This window comes from Syngnathus typhle, linkage group LG13 (genome assembly GCF_033458585.1).
Source record: "Syngnathus typhle isolate RoL2023-S1 ecotype Sweden linkage group LG13, RoL_Styp_1.0, whole genome shotgun sequence".
Taxonomy (NCBI): Eukaryota; Metazoa; Chordata; class Actinopteri; order Syngnathiformes; family Syngnathidae; genus Syngnathus; species Syngnathus typhle.
The window spans coordinates 4,021,340-4,037,370 of record NC_083750.1 but is presented as its reverse complement, the minus strand read 5'-3'; the positions used below and the strand labels follow the sequence as shown (position 1 = coordinate 4,037,370).

Here is a 16,031-nt window from a genome sequence, read left to right as displayed (position 1 = left end):
CCCTGCACGTTTTTGCAGGGTACAAACTTGAAAATAAAAATAAAATTTTACACCCAGAGCAAATTGCTCATTAGGCAATATAACAACAACACCACCAATAATAATATTAACAATGTATGAAGTATAGGACACGGATGGAATGAGGGATAACGTTGCTAGGAGACCCCCCCCCCTCCCATCAGCGAGTTATCCCACAATTCTGCAGCACGTGCATTCATTCACGCGCGTGCGTGTCTGCCTCCTGTGCTCCTGCTATAAAGCCACCAGCAGAATTGCCTTCGCCTCAGAACAGCCGGAGGATGCTCCCCCTTCATCTGTCCAACGGATGACGTCGGATTCCAACCCGTCTTTTTGAGCAAATCGAAACTTTTAAGGTGGAGAGGTACACGTTTACACAAATGGACCAAGCGAGAGGTGATGGAAGAAGCAATGACTCCAATGGAAAGTTGCACCCCAGCTATTAAAATGAGCTCTCTACAACTGAAACGGAATTTCTGTCCCGTGCCCGTCTCGGCATCCCCCTCCTCATATATTTTTGATTGACATCCCCCCCCCCCCACACACTTTTCTTCTTTTTCTTATTCGCAATAATGCAACCCTCCTCTTCTTTGGAGAAGAACTCCACGGAGCCGAGCTTGTGGATGAACAGCTCTGAGGCAAACTTCTCGCGGGGGGGATGCGACTACGACGGGGGGGAGCAGCGGCAAGGGTGGGAGGTAGCCAAGGAGGAGGACGGCGAGCAGCACCCCTTTCTTACTGATGCCTGGCTGGTGCCCCTCTTCTTCTCCCTCATCATGCTAGTGGGCTTGGTGGGCAACTCTTTGGTTATTTACGTCATCTCCAAGCACAGGCAGATGAGGACGGCCACCAACTTTTACATAGGTGAGCAAAGAAAACCACATACGTTCATGCACCCCCTCACACACACGGAAACACACAGAGGGGGATCAAGGATGCAAGGACACTCAAAATATAGTAATTACTAACTCTCAGCAGGGCATCAAATTCACTGCATGATTATTTGAGTCAGAAGCTGATGTTAATTGCTTGTAGGGTTTAAAAAAAAACCTCAAGGTTACATGAAAAATACGTATTTCCTCATAAACAGCAGTGTTTGATTTCTGAAAATGCAGTGATCAGCCATTTATTAGGCCTGAGGCGTTTAATGTTTTTCTCCCCTCAACTAAATGTGTAACGACACTTGATTGAAAATACAGTGGAAAAAAAGGAAAGTACTTTGGTCTGAATGACGCTCCTTAACTCCGTTTAACATAGTTCCATAGCACCGAGATGCCCTAATTTTCTCTAAATGAAGCTCCTGACTGCGACAGATGGCATCTAAGCAATATGTTTATTTACAAAACTATTTTATGTAGCTTATAATTACATAATACTTTTATTGCTTACACTTAATACATCTAGAAGTCATCTGTGACATTTACATCTTTCGTTTCACACTTGTATCACCACTCTTGAATAAATATGAAATGATGCATTTTCGAGTCAGAAAAACACTTTCAGTTGCTCATAGCACTCTTTATAAGACATCAGTGTCTACAATTTTAATCCCCATGTAATCATGCAAATGTGAACTCAATACACCTGCAATCGATACTCTGTATTAAATTGCTATCATCGCTTTTCTGTTCACGATCTCACCGGAGATGCATGAAATTGTTTCATAGTGTCAGGTGTTGAAAAAGACTCTCCCCTATGAAGACCCCCCCCCCCCCCCCCCTTCCTTTCTTTCCTGCAGAAGCTGTACGTGTGCTGAAAATATGTGACAAGAATTCGATGTAGGAATAATACTACCCCACAGGCCTGGAGGAGAAACAAAATGCTTTATTATTCAGCAAACATTAGATTAGTAGGATCGGCAGCATCTGCGCAACCTGGATGCTACTATTGTGATTAAATCAGAAGATTGGATGAGAGGGATTAGAAATTCTATTCTGGATATCCCATTACACTGACAGCCACAACGATCTGATAAAATTGCTTACGGAATGATAAGATGCAGTTGTCAATGCAGATGTTTTTATTGCGTGGTGATAAGGTAAAATTGCATCTTGAAGAACATTGATAGCCGTAACAATAAGTGGAAATTTTAGGTGATTTATTATCGGGCCACGATCATTTAAGGGCCAGACATACGTGGTGATATTTTTGGAGGCATGTGCTCAAGCCAAACAATAACACCCATTGTCAAATTTATTCACGGAATAAAGTATTGTAAATATGTTTGCACCAAATTTAGTCAGGTTGGTGTTTCTTTGTATAAAATAAATAACCGGTTATTTTCATTCATTTTTATTAGTATTTAGCATAGTAATCAAATTTTTGTTTTATTATTCATAATAAGAAATGTCATGCAAAATATAAAAAAAAGGAAGAAAACCAAAATGAAATTCATTGATGATTGTCATTCATTCCTATTAATAACCATCATTTAAAAATGATTAAGAAAAACACTCATTATCTATATTGTTTCATACTAGTTCACGGGTGGGCAAACCTTTTGACTCGCGGGCCGAACTGGGTTCTAAATTTGGACCGGAGGGCCGAACCAGGAGCAGATGGACGTAGTGTTTGTGTGAAGTAATATAAGCGACCTGTAAAGGTCATTGCATAAAAGATTTTGGCCTTTAGTAGGTAGTAAAGCATGGATATTCCAAACAAGTTTTTTGAAAACAAATGCATTTATTAACAGCATTAAAAAAAAAAAACACTAAAAAAATGCTATCAGTGATTCTCATAAATACGACAGTTATTATGAAAAACAGTCTCCATCACTTCAGTGCCTGCAGGTCAGATTAATGAAAGATGTTTAGTTTATGAGATCACATCAAACGGCAAACATTCTGAGCAAATATATCATCTTGAAGAATCGGTGAAAGCCTACATCCAAATAAAGTAATCAAAACGGCAACACGGTGAGGGGTATCTGAAAACCAGAGCAGAGTTTTAACTCGCAAACACCTGGTAACAGAGGTGAGGAAACGGGAAACACTTAAGAACTTTACAGGTTAAGATTAGTCGCAAACAGGTGGTGCATCAATGTCCTTGAGCATCCTGCATTGTTTGAAAATGAGAATGGTCGCTAGTTTCAATCCCTGCTATGTGTACAAATCATATTCAAAATGCATTTTTTTACACCAAACTTGAGAGCCTCCCCTTCATTTTCAGTGGGAATAGTGTTGTTGGTCTCCCTTTTTTGCTAGTGTGTCATAGTCTGGAGTAAAATTTGTTGTGGCAATTCTTAAGAGAGCTCCGAGGTGTTGGTCCGTTTATCTGTGACGGGTTGATGTTGATGTGGCTGAACGTCACGTCGCGTACGTCGAGCCAAATTGGCCACTCTCTTTTAAACACTCGGCACTGTGTCCACCTTGCTTTTCCTTGGGCGACTCATTTTAATGGAAGGATTCCAGGGTAAGGTTTGTGGGTGGCTTTAGCGTAAAACTGTATCTGAAAGCTCAGCGCGTGAATTACAAGAATGCTGTCGTCACAGCCCACGCTCTAAATTCGGCACTGATACAAATAGAGCGCGAGTGCACCATGTCCGTACTACTGAGTACGTACACACACTTGTGAGTGTGCACCGAGCTTTCTGACACGGCTTCCGCTAGTAAATGCGCAGGCGAGCGGTTCCCCATCTACTGGGGAAACGCAGTCATTGCAGGCAAAATGACCCAAAAAAATGTTTAATAATACAATTTATTCAGGGTTGGCGGGCCGGATTAAACGGTCCCGTGGGCCGGATGTGGCCCGCGGGCCGTAGTTTGCCCATACCTGTACTAGTTCTTATCAATAATTGTTTTTGTACTCCTATCAATCAAAATAAAAGGAATCTGTCAAATTATATCCATGGCAATATATGTTCAAAAAATAACGTGCCATCTGTTGGTCATGGACGACAGGGGAAAAGGTGTCCAAATGAAGGCCCGAGGGCCAGATCTGGCCCGCAACATGATTATTTTTGTGGCCCACTGAAGCAAAACATGCTCGCCAACTTCCACAATTCTTGCAAAATCTGCACCAAATCTCAAATTGCGATATGTAATAACTTTAACATATTGCTTTCTCCCCCATGCAGCAAATCTGGCTGCGACTGACATCATCTTCCTGGTGTGCTGCGTTCCCTTCACGGCCACCCTCTACCCTCTCCCCGGTTGGATTTTTGGCAACTTCATGTGCAAATTTGTGGCCTTCCTGCAACAGGTAAAAGACTCAGACATTAATGAATACAAACACAATAAAAGTTTGCGCTTCTGGACAAATATAATGATTGTGTTACTCTGCCTTTTATGTTTGCGCTCTTAGCTTTACCAGAGCATGTCCATTAAAGACTAAAAGCATCCTTTTAACTTGCGCTCACAAAACATAGGCAGGCACAGCACACTCGGCTTTCCCGGAATCCTTCTAAAGGTCCAACATTTTAAGCATTAGCTCTAAAAGTACTTCACTGATGTTCATGACATTTACTTACACTAGCAGGTCTAGCTTTGTGTACTCGGAAAAAAAAAGTTAATGTGTCCTAAAAATTGCTGTTGTTATAAAAAGTTGAACATGAGTAAAGGTTACAATAAAAGTGAAACCGAGTCATTTGGGGATCTTTTTGGAAAAAAACAAAACAAAACAATAGAACACAAATAAAAACAATAGATTTGCAGAAAAAAAGAATGGGGTGGAAACTATTAAATTTATCACGTTTTGACAGCCTCAGTTTGACTGTTTCATTGTTGGTGTAGATTTTCAGTTATCTGGAGCGGAATGTGTTTCTTTTCATGGAATCAAACAAAAGGCAAGATGGCAAATCAACTTCAAGTTTGTGGGATCAAGTTCACTCAAGGATATGAAGCCTTTGTTTCAGCTTGGAACAATGATGTCACAATTAACTGCGGAGTTTGATGGTGACTATTTCCATCATTTCTAATTAGATGAATCTGAGTGATTACAAAGTGCAGCAGTTTACAGGATTGTATTGTTACAATTACACAGATCCACCAACCATTCCTTCAAGCCTTGAGAAAGCGCACCATTAGTGAGAGGCCGTGTTGGGTAGGTCTTGACCTGCCTCCCCCAGGGGAAACTTTAAATGGACATCCAATTAAAAGATACAGTCGATGACCTTTCCAGTTAAGTAAGGTTGTTTGCTGCCTAATTTAGAAGATGAAATCAAAAAATAGATGGTAAATATGTGGGGTGGGTTTCCATCTAATAATGATTTTGCAATAGTCCACGTCAGCGTTTTCCTTCAAGACCCTAAATGTGCTATACAGGCAAATAAGCTGCTATAAGAAATAGTATTGGTGCCTTAATAAAACAAAATTGTCCATGGCCATTTGTACAAATCCCGTTTCGCATCGCTCTTTGTTTGGACACAGTATATTTTAGTAACAACCTCCATCCATCCATCCATCCATCCATCCATCCATCCATCCATCCATCCGTCCGTCCATCCATCCATCCATCCATCCATCCATCCATCCATCCATCCATCCATCCATCCATCCATCCATCCATCCATCCATCCATCCATCCATCTTCTTCCGCTTATCCGGGGTCGGGTCGCGGGGGCAGCAGCTTTAGGAGGGACTCCCAGACTTCCCTCTCCCCACCCACTTCATCCAGCTCATCCCGGGGGATCCCAAGGCGTTCCCAGGCCAGCTGAGAGACATAGTCTCTCCAGCGCATCCTGGGTCGTCCCCGGGGTCTCCTACCGGTAAGACATGCCTGGAACACCTTTCCAGGAAGGCGTCCAGGAGGCATCCTGATGAGATGCCCGAGTCACCTCATCTGGCTCCTCTCAACGTGGAGGAGCAGCGGCTCTACTCTGAGTCTGTCCCGGATGACCAAGCTTCTCACCTTATCTCTAAGGGAGAGCCCGGACACCCTGCGAAGGAAACTCATTTTGGCCGCTTGTATCCTGGATCTCGTTCTTTCGGTCACGACCCATAGTAACAACCTGTGTCATTTAAACTACAGTTTTTTTCCATGTATAATGCGCCTCCATGTATAATGCGCACCCTAAAAATGGCATGTCAATGCTGGAAAAAAGCCTGTACCCATGTATAATACGCACCCAAATTTTTACTCCTACTTAACTCCCTAAACGTAAAATTATTTCAGAAAAACGATAATCTTTGGGAACAACCGGATGTTATTCTGCCGGTCAGTATCACTGCGCATGCGCTAGCAAACTCGATAGCGAAGAAATATGTCAGACTCTCAACGGGATCACAAATATTTGAGTGATGTTCCAGTTATTTATCACAATTATTTATTATTATAATAATAATAATATATATAATAATAATTTATTTATTATTCACAATTGTCATGGTGATCTTTCTGGTGATTTCTTAACTAGGCTGGATGTATTTTTTTGTTGGCGTTGATTTCTCCGACTGCCCAGAAAGGCACCACCGCGATCAGTTAGGTTAAAATGAAAAGAGAGGAAAGTGACGTGCGGACATGTGAAAAAGGCGGCTCTGTATGGGAGAGAAGTTGAAGAGGAATAAAAACACCCTTGGAAACCAAAACTTGCCCCTCGTCGTAACTCGGAGCCGCAACAAATGTTTTGGATTTGTGTAGGGTACATTGTGACAGCAAACGAGCAGGTGATCGAGCAAGCGTCTGATACGAGAGCATTGTGTTCATATGGAGCGTGTTTGAAGTGAACAGCAGAGAAGAAAGGAACAAGGCAAAGTGTTGTGAAATAAAATATTAACTGTAATACGCATTTTGTTATTTGCTGATTGAAACTGCTAATTAAACTGTGAATTGAAACTAATAGGAAGAAAACAACTCTCGCTCTTTATATAGCTGACGTGTCTTGCGCATCCGTTCTGCGCATACTGTCATGGCGGCCTCCGTATGATACCCGGTCTGCCATGGAGATTAAAAAACAAACAATATTTGACAATAACACACCATCAAGGATCGCACCATCGCATCAAACGATGTGTCGTCAATTATGAATTTTACTGACTAAGTGTGTTGGGCAGGATGGCTGAATGCGATGCCCGATTGACAACAAACAAGAAGAAAGGTGATTTCAAGTTTTATTTCGAGGGAGATTTTCTTCAAAAATTGTTGTACCCATGCATAATACGCACCCAAGATTTTAGGACAAAAAATTAGTTAAATTTTGCGTATTATCTGTCCCAATCAAAATCAACAGGCAGGCTCAAAGAGACGGTAAAGTGGCTTGAGTGGATAATTTCTGAAAAAAGCATTGAGAGAAGACATTTTTTCTTTCCCAAATGAATTCTGGCTTTAATAATCCATTTGGAGTTGTAAGGCTTTCACCCAAAAGAACAGAGGAGCTTTGTGAGCAATTTGAGCTTAAGTAGCCAGCACAGTCATTTATTATTATTTTTTTTTTTAGCAAAAGGCAGTGCTGGATTATCATCATCTGACTAGACACTTTCTAAAGGTATTCTTCTCTCTCTCAAAGCATTAAAAAGCTTATCGTTCATAAAATTAATTGGACTCTCTTTGGCTGTGTGGGACGTTTCCAAGGGGGAGGGGCATATGTATTGTCCTCATAGAAACACAGTTTTTCTGAAGGGAAAAAAGAATATTTGCTTTGCCCACCTGCTGTAATTGTTCGTTCTTTGCGACAATGTTTTTTTGGACATCAAAAAAGGTTTATTACTAACATGGTGTCTCAGGTATCCCCAAGGACCACACGAGTGGCCGACATCCCTGATCTAAAATAGTGATTGAACATTGTGATTTCCTAGGACTGTTATGCAAGTGATCATTTGAAAATGCCTTGCAGAGATTCATACAAATAATGTGTTGCGTATTATCACTTGGGGTAATGACTGTGGAAAATCCATAACATGATGAGCGTCAAACTTCAAAAGGCTTGTGATCAAGTCCAATAATTCAACAAAACCTTTTTATGTATTCTGCTGGTATTAACGATGAAGGCTCGCAGAAAAGGCAGCTGATCAAAACATATGTATTCTCTTTCAAAACGCAAGGAGTGATACAACCACACACGTATAAAGTATACCTGGAAGCGATACTTGAGTAAAAGTATCGTAACAGAAAATAAATAAGGTGGAAGTTAGTCACGTTGGGGATTACTTATGTAAAAATCTTCGAATATCAGACATTAAATGTACTAGTATTTTATTGATGGTTCTATTTGTTCAGTTTACCTCAGTGGTTTTGGCTAATAAGCGATGTTAGCGAGCACTTGTTAGCCTGGACATCATGTTAAACCGTATATTGTACGTAACGTAAGGTGAAGAACATTTTTGGCTGCCAGAAATATGAACAACAAAGTCAAGTAAGGCTAGATGAAAATTCCACTTCAGTACAGTAATAAAAATTTTTTTAGTGGCTTTAAATTAGACTGGAGATAACAAGGTGTTTTGTTATAGGTGTTTCATCCTTGAACTCTTCATGACCCTTTTCTGTGACTCATTTTTGCACATGCCTCCTAGAGGGGAATGGCGGCACACTCGGTGGTCTCACAGATAAGAGGAGTGGGACATTACAGGGCTGACATTAGATCTTAAGAGGAAAGGAGGAGCACAAGCCATAAAGCAAAAAAAAAAAAAAAGGACGAACAAAACACATTTTTGGAGTTTACTTGAGACTTGCTGACGTCACACATGACAACATCCTGCAACTATGGGAATACGTCAGTTGGGATCCAATTTGTTAGTTCCAGAGGCATTCATTTGTTGGCAGGAGTAATAAGGGGTGGCAGGTAACACAATAAATGTGGTCTTGAGAAAACTCCAACTGAATTCCAACATTATCCACCCAAACTTTTCAAAAAAAACTATGATGACAGAGCGTGATTTTAAAGCCCTTGGCAATCCGATGACGTGTTCCCAACGTCTGTTATTTGTCTCTCAGAGACAAGTTACAATCATGGGCCCCCCGCAGCAGTCAGTTGGAGGAGAAAATTATCAGCCACCATTTTTTCTTGCTCGGTTTGGGAACGAGCACGTAAAAGTAGAAACTTCAGGGAAAATTGTGCCGGCTCTTTCAAAAGAAGCAGCCTATTATGCATGCAGAGAGATCACATCAGAGTCAACTAGAATCAAACCATCGGCGAAGATTTCGAAGGTAAGATCAATTTCCAGCCGCACTACCAGTTTGAAAACTGAAATGTCAGGAATAGGAGGCAAGTTTGTGTATTCTCGGGATCCTGGACTGCATGAAAGGCACAAGAACAGATTGGTGCTCCAACTGTACTCTTGGTGTTCCACAGGGCTTACAATGAAAGGTCAAGAGTCGAAGGTGTTATAAACCATTAGACCACCAAACTAGCCAATTTTCTCTGAGAGTATGCTTGCTGTGTTTTAGGTGACCGTCCAAGCAACCTGCATCACTCTGACTGCAATGAGCGGCGACCGTTGCTACATCACGGTCTACCCTTTGAAATCCCTCCACCACCGCACACCCAGGGTGGCCAAGATTGTCAGCCTCTGCATTTGGATCGGTCCGTCCTGAAATACGTAATACTGCATAAGCTTGTGTTTGTAATATTGAAAACTCAAGACCATTGTCATATTTGTGGGTTGCTCAGGCTCTCTCATCCTCTCCACGCCGATCCTCATGTACCAGCGCATCGAGGAGGGGTACTGGTATGGTCCTAGGCAGTACTGCATGGAAAGGTTCCCCTCCAAGACTCACGAGAGGGCTTTCATCCTATATCAGTTCATCGCCGCCTACCTGTTGCCCGTTCTTACCATTTCCTTCTGCTATGGTATGATGGTGAAGAGGGTCGGCCAACCTACCGTGGAGCCGGTAGACAACAACTACCAGGTATGGATGCGGTCACTGGGATATTTCAGTCTTGATTCTCAATCATCCAGGTTATAGAATCAGCAAAGGTTGAACCAAGGATTCTTCTTGGGTGTTTCTGTAACACAGTATTTATCTTCAGGTCAAGCTCCTGTCTGAGAGAACCATCAGAATCAGAAGCAAGGTCTCCAAGATGGTGGTAGTTATTGTCCTGCTTTTTGCTCTGTGCTGGGGTCCCATCCAGATCTTTGTCCTTTTTCAGTCCTTCTACCCCAACTTCCGTGCTACATATGCCACATACAAGATCAAGACGTGGGCAAACTGCATGTCTTACGCCAACTCCTCAGTCAACCCAATTGTTTATGGCTTCATGGGCGCCAGCTTTCAGAAGTCCTTCTGGAAGACCTTTCCCTTCCTGTACAGGCACAAGGTCAGGGACAGCAGCATGGCATCAAGGACGGCCAACGCCGAGATCAAGTTTGTCGCGGCGGAGGAAGGCAACAACAATAACGATGCTAATTGAGGGAATGTGAGAAGGGGAGAGAGGTAATGGAACAACTGGCGTCTTTCCAAATGAGAGAACAGCTTTGAAAGCCAAATGAAACCATGTTATTAAATCAAAGGACACTGGAATCATTTGCACATTTTGTTTTCCTGCCAAGTTTGGCATTGCTGGCACATCTCAAACTCCAGTTAGCAACTTAGCGGTGTTTCACAGTTGACGTTTTGTCATTAAGGAGATACTGAAAAGCTGACAGCCAGCCATTTGGATACTTAGACCAAATTCAAGCATTTTACCCTTTTCCGGTCAAGTGAGTGACTGTATTGTGCAACGTGTTGAGTCATTTTTTATGCCCTGTTCAGAAAACAGTCAGATATGACAACTGTGAGTGTTTCAATGTTTACGCTTGTAAAGCCTTCAAATTTGTCAACACCGAAGTCGGCCGAAAGCTAAGTTTTGTCCTTTTTCTTTAAAGAGACAGAGATGGGACTTGAGCGCCAACTCAGTGTAAAATTACACAAACAAGTACATTTTATGTGAGCTGCCTAATACTGAAAATGTATTTTTAAACAAGCTGCTCAACTGTGATGTCACAGTAGAGCTAATTTAAGCACTCATGTTTTCTTCAACCATTCCTTGGCAGCTACCCGGGTAAAGAGCTGCCATTTTCTTTTTCTTGCAAGCGACGAACGAGCTGGTGAGCTGCGGATAAGTACTTTTAATGTGAAAGCCAAAACGTTAGAGCTACAGTGTTGTATGACTTCATGATTTTACACGATAGCAGTCGATACAAACCGACCTACATTTGTAAGTCGGTACCAGAACGGGAGTGAGTGCTCTTATTTACACGAACAAAGGCAGCACTTCAAAGCAAGATGCTCTTGCTGTTCACAGCGATGTTTCTCAAATAAACTGAGCCATAGCACATACAGTGTGTGGAATGGATAAGATCAGATCAGATCTTTTTTCATCACACAAGGCAGAAAATTGTAGAGAAATATGATGACTGACAAAGTGCCCAGAGCGTTGAAAACTCATGCAACATTAAAAGCCATTCAAAGTTAATCAAAGCCATTTAAAGAGTTTGCTATTCAAAGTGACTACATATGCCATATTATCGTGTACATCTGCTCCATAAAATCTTACCTTCACAATAATAACAAAGCTTAGTTATGGGAAATATTTATTGAACAAATGTGTTTTTTTCTTTGACTGTTGTTGTACAGTTATGCTCAATGTTATTGGTAATATCCACACTGACGCTTTGTCAATTTTCTGGCACATGTCCAGAGGTTCAAATATATTTACCATTGTACATACAATAAAGATGTGGTTGTGTTCTGTGATTTTATCTTTTAGAATGTTTTATAGATTTGGTACCTTTTACCTTTTTACAAAGTCCCTGAGAAATAGGCTCATCCTTTTTCAAACTTTAGGGTACGATTAGGGTGCATTTGTGGGTAGACTGCTTTTGGAGCTTTTACTGTTAAAACAGTTCCTCTAGGACGCTTGTGGGTGAGCAAAATAGTGCCTAAGTAGTACAATTTTAGTAAATTAATAAATGCAAACGACAAATGCACCGTGTGTGCTATTGGAAGGAAAATGCTATATATATATATATATATATATATATTTTTTTTAATATATGGTACACCTGATTTTCTTGTCTGTGATCACCATTAGATTGGTGACAAAAAGAAAACACAAATGCAGGTTCAACACTTCAGCATTCTTGTTTCTTTTTTATGGTTGCCGAGTCATAACAAGACAACAATCAAGAGTGAAGCAATCTCACATCATGTTTGTCAGCATCAATGAACAAAAAACAAGTTCCAACAACAATGAAATGCTTGTATGTGCCTTCTGGGTTTCAAGGTTGTGCTAGATAAATAGCTACAGGGAAGGACACAAATAAATAATTGAACAAACAAACAGCAAGGATTCCTCATGTGGGAGGTTGGATTCATTGCAAAGCCGTTGGGAGAAAAGCCAGAAGGTTTTAAATTTTGTGCTACACTGCTCCTAAGTGACTCATCTCTTATGATATTTCTTTTGTATGCCAACAATGTCTATACAAGTCAGTGAAACACATACTCAAAAGAACAAATGTGTACATAATAATGTATGTATGTAATTATGTATGGTATATTTTTCACGGTTCGGATATTTGTAGGAACAAAAACATACAACAGATTAAGATTATTTTTAAAGTCCTATTGTTCGAAACCGCCAACGACTCGCAACATGAGAGGGGGAGTAATAAATAAACTATAATATAAAACACGTGTAGACAGTTAAAATAAAAATAATATATGTACATGATATTGATGCTTTTGATTGGAAAAGTGAAAACTTGTGGATACAAGTCAAGTGTAATTTTGTCACGATTATGATATTAATAATATAAATCTAGCTTTTTATATACTTTTTATTTTATTACAAGTCAATTTTACCAGCAACATGAAAAGGATTTTACTTGAGGTGTCTTGAAAGTCTCCGCGTTGTCTTTTGCGGTCTATTTGTCAGTGAGGAAAATGACTCAATGTTTCCTTGACTTCAATCCATCTGCTCGTTTCAGCGTGATTGATACTTTTCCTCGGGGCCCCCCGTGGGAAAGTGCAACAGTCGCCATGAAATAAAAAAAAAAATACACACGCACGCACACACACGCACACACACACAAAGATTGAAAGTGCTTTACATGAATGATACTCCCAGTCTGCATTAGTTATTATGTTCCCATCAGCCACTCTATTGAGTGCCAAGACTGTCAAGGCTCATTTGAAGAGTTCACTTAAGTGATTGTTAATTATGCCATTAAATCACACATTTCCTCAACCCATTTCCCAAGTGTGCAGGCTAGTACAAAATACATCTGTACTCTTATAGAGGAAGCTTATAGCAAAAGGAACATATGCAAATGGCTTCATTTTTACCACAGGGCACGTGATGCAAATCTGACCAAGTTGAGGCTCCTAAAGAGGGCGCCATATAGCTAAAATGACACCATCGAACGCGGTTGTTGTTTGACAATACGTTTTCTCAGTACGCTTCTATTTAAAGCTTATCAAACTGCTATTAAATCAATGCTAATCTCGTATGTCTGTCATCAGGGTAAGTATAAATCTTGAACAGCACCCTGAGAAGACAAACAAAAAAGTATTCAAACGGAAAGGTCAATTCTATTGTGTTTGTCGCATACTCAAAACATATGGGGATCAGATCAAGCAATATGAAACACATATCCAGATTTTATTTTATCGTATTCATGAATTGACCTTGCTGTTCCAATACCTTTGGAGGAATTGCATATGTACTGTTGCCATAAATAACAGTATGCCCCGAATTAATCAAAGGACAGGTTGAAGGCTTTAAGACATCAACTATCAACTCCACAAAAATAAAGAGCATTAAAAAAGGAACTGCAGCTGTAACAATGCAAAAGAAAAAGAAATAATAAATTGTTTGTGGCTTGCTATTGCCCAAGAATCGTGAGCACAATCTTGGGTTGAGCTGCACTCTACAGCAATATCTGCCATCTATTGGTCAACACTATTATTGCAACTTAAAATGAATCAGCTCGCGTAAACAGTTTCACTTTATTTTTATTTACAAAAAATTACTCTCCTGCTCCAGCGCCAATATTTGTCCATTATTGTTTCCAGCAATTTTAACCTAACCTAATTTCCCAAATTTTAGACATCTTCGACCACATGTGGTATTTCAAGGTCCATTTATTCCACATGGCAACAACAACAACAAGAAAAGTCCCTTTCCCGGCGATAATTCCGCCACGGTCTGCACGAGTTGCACGCCAAATTGCAACTGCAAAGTGAGCTGACGGAAAAAGGATCACGGAAGCTTCTGTGGTTTGAAAAGAAAATTTAAAACGTTGCCTCATAAAGCTCACAAGCTTGCCAGAAATCAATGCCTAAATCCTACTGGCACAAACCGACCTACGCTGACCTAGTTAATGCCGCGTTGACTATTGTTGGATACGTCGCTTAATTGTTATACCGCAGCGGTAATGGGAACAAACTGTCCATACAGCGTACTGTATTGAGGGGGCGGTCCTGTCTCAACAGGGGCGGAAATAGGAGATTGTGGCGAGGCGAGCAACTTCAACACGGGTGCCCTCAAGAGTGAAGAAAAAATGTGAGATGATAGCAAATCAAAAAAATACGTATTCTTTGATTTTTGACTATCGTTTTTTTCCGTGTATAATGCGCCCCCATGTATAATACGCACCCTAAAAATGGCATGCTGATGCTGGAAAAAAGCCTGTACTCATGTATATAATACGCACCCAATTTTTATGAATTTTTTTTAATTTTCTTTTTTTTTTTAAGTCCCAATGATCGTCACATACGCAGGGAGGCAATGGGTCCCATTTTTATAGTCTTTGGTATGGTCTTAACTAGGCTGGATGTAATTTTTTTTGTTGGCGTTGATTTCTCCGACTGCCCATAAACGCACCCCGTGCGTGCGGACGTGAAAAAGGCGGCTCTGTGTGGGAGAGACGTTGAATAGGAATAAAACCACCCTTGGAAACCAAAACTTGCCCCTCGTCGTGACTCGGAGCCGCAACAAATGTTTCGGATTTGTGTAGGGTACATTGTGACAGACAGCAAACGAGCAGGTGATCGAGCAAGCGTCTGATACGAGAGCATTGCGGTCGTATGTTGTACCATGACTTTCTTTAAAAAAAAAAAAAAAAAAAAGAAAAATTAAAAATAAATAAATAAAAGAAAATTTTTTTGTACCCATGTATAATGCGCACCCCAGATTTTAGGACAATAAATTAGTTAAATTTTGCGCATTATACACGAAAAAAAAACGGTATTTTACAATTCAAATTGAAAATACATAGGCTCAGCCGCACTCCATTTTAACCAAGATGTTACTGCTTAACATTATGTTCGACTGCTAGTGGCGCACTTTCTGCTTTTCCCAGATTGGGGCTGGAAGGGAAAATCATTGTCAAAGGCAGTAATGGAGAAGCGGATGGATGGCGGTGGGATACAAAGAAGCTTTTCTCCACCACTGACGTCACAACACGTGCAGGAAACCGCGCCAGGAATGGCGCTATCACCAGCATAAAGGCGGCGAGGGACTTCTTTCAAGAAAGTAATTTCATTGCTACTGATCTAAAAATAAAGGAGCAAATAAATATTATATGGGTGCGGCGTTTTAGACGTTTGGCTCGTTGTTGGAAATGTTGGGATGGGGGGAGAGGCTTGATCACACAACCTGCATGGCCCGCCGACTCGTAATTTATTGCTAGACTGAGTTCAAGCAATTAAAATGGTGAAAAAAAAATCACATCCACAACGTGGCCTGCATATTACCCTCTGCCTGTCTTCAAAAGTTCGTGTCAATGTGTGTTCATAGTCTTCATTTCTGTGTGTGTGTGTGTGTGTATGTGTGTGTGTGCGTGCGTGTGTGTATAAAAAATAAACACAGCATACCAATCCACCTGGCTCAGTGCAATGATTATCGCTGAGAGTGCCAGGATGCACTTAAAATGCAGCAACCATGTCACGAGCAAGTCGAGGCACAAATCAAATGTTTCACACAACACACACACCAACAGGGTTACGAAGATGTCCTTTTCAGGCTTCCCATGAAAAAGCCATTGGGTGGAGGCAATAATGAGTGCAGGAATGTATTTCGTCACACGTGAAGTTGTATCAAACGTGTGAACTTTGTGTTGCACAATCAAACCAATTAATTGATTTTTTTAATGCTGTAA

General features: G+C 40.8%; 2 protein-coding genes across 2 annotated transcripts in view; one reads left to right on the top strand and one right to left on the bottom strand.

The window, feature by feature from the left end:
• The first annotated feature begins 590 nt into the window (after window positions 1-590).
• Window positions 591-11,838, top strand: kiss1ra (KISS1 receptor a). Its single transcript, XM_061295612.1, has 5 exons — window positions 591-882; window positions 4,094-4,218; window positions 9,337-9,472; window positions 9,560-9,798; window positions 9,920-11,838. The coding sequence occupies exons 1-5, from the start codon at window positions 591-593 to the stop codon at window positions 10,298-10,300; spliced, it is 1,173 nt and encodes a 390-aa protein (XP_061151596.1). The 3' UTR covers window positions 10,301-11,838.
• The window catches only part of ift22 (intraflagellar transport 22 homolog (Chlamydomonas)), a 45,822-nt gene continuing 32,552 nt past the window's right edge, over window positions 2,762-16,031 (bottom strand). Inside the window, exon 6 of the mRNA XM_061295638.1 lies at window positions 2,762-4,209. The gene's annotated coding sequence lies outside the window, so the exon portion shown is untranslated. The remainder of the gene's footprint in view (window positions 4,210-16,031) is intronic.

Bases quoted from the DNA above. Each gene is read 5' to 3' on its own strand.
- kiss1ra (XM_061295612.1), top strand. From the start codon at position 591: ATGCAACCCTCCTCTTCTTTGGAGAAGAACTCCACGGAGCCGAGCTTG. The intron at 883-4,093 runs GTGAGCAAAGAA...TCCCCCATGCAG, and splicing joins GGCCACCAACTTTTACATAG to CAAATCTGGCTGCGACTGAC. The intron at 9,473-9,559 runs GTCCGTCCTGAA...TGGGTTGCTCAG, and splicing joins CAGCCTCTGCATTTGGATCG to GCTCTCTCATCCTCTCCACG.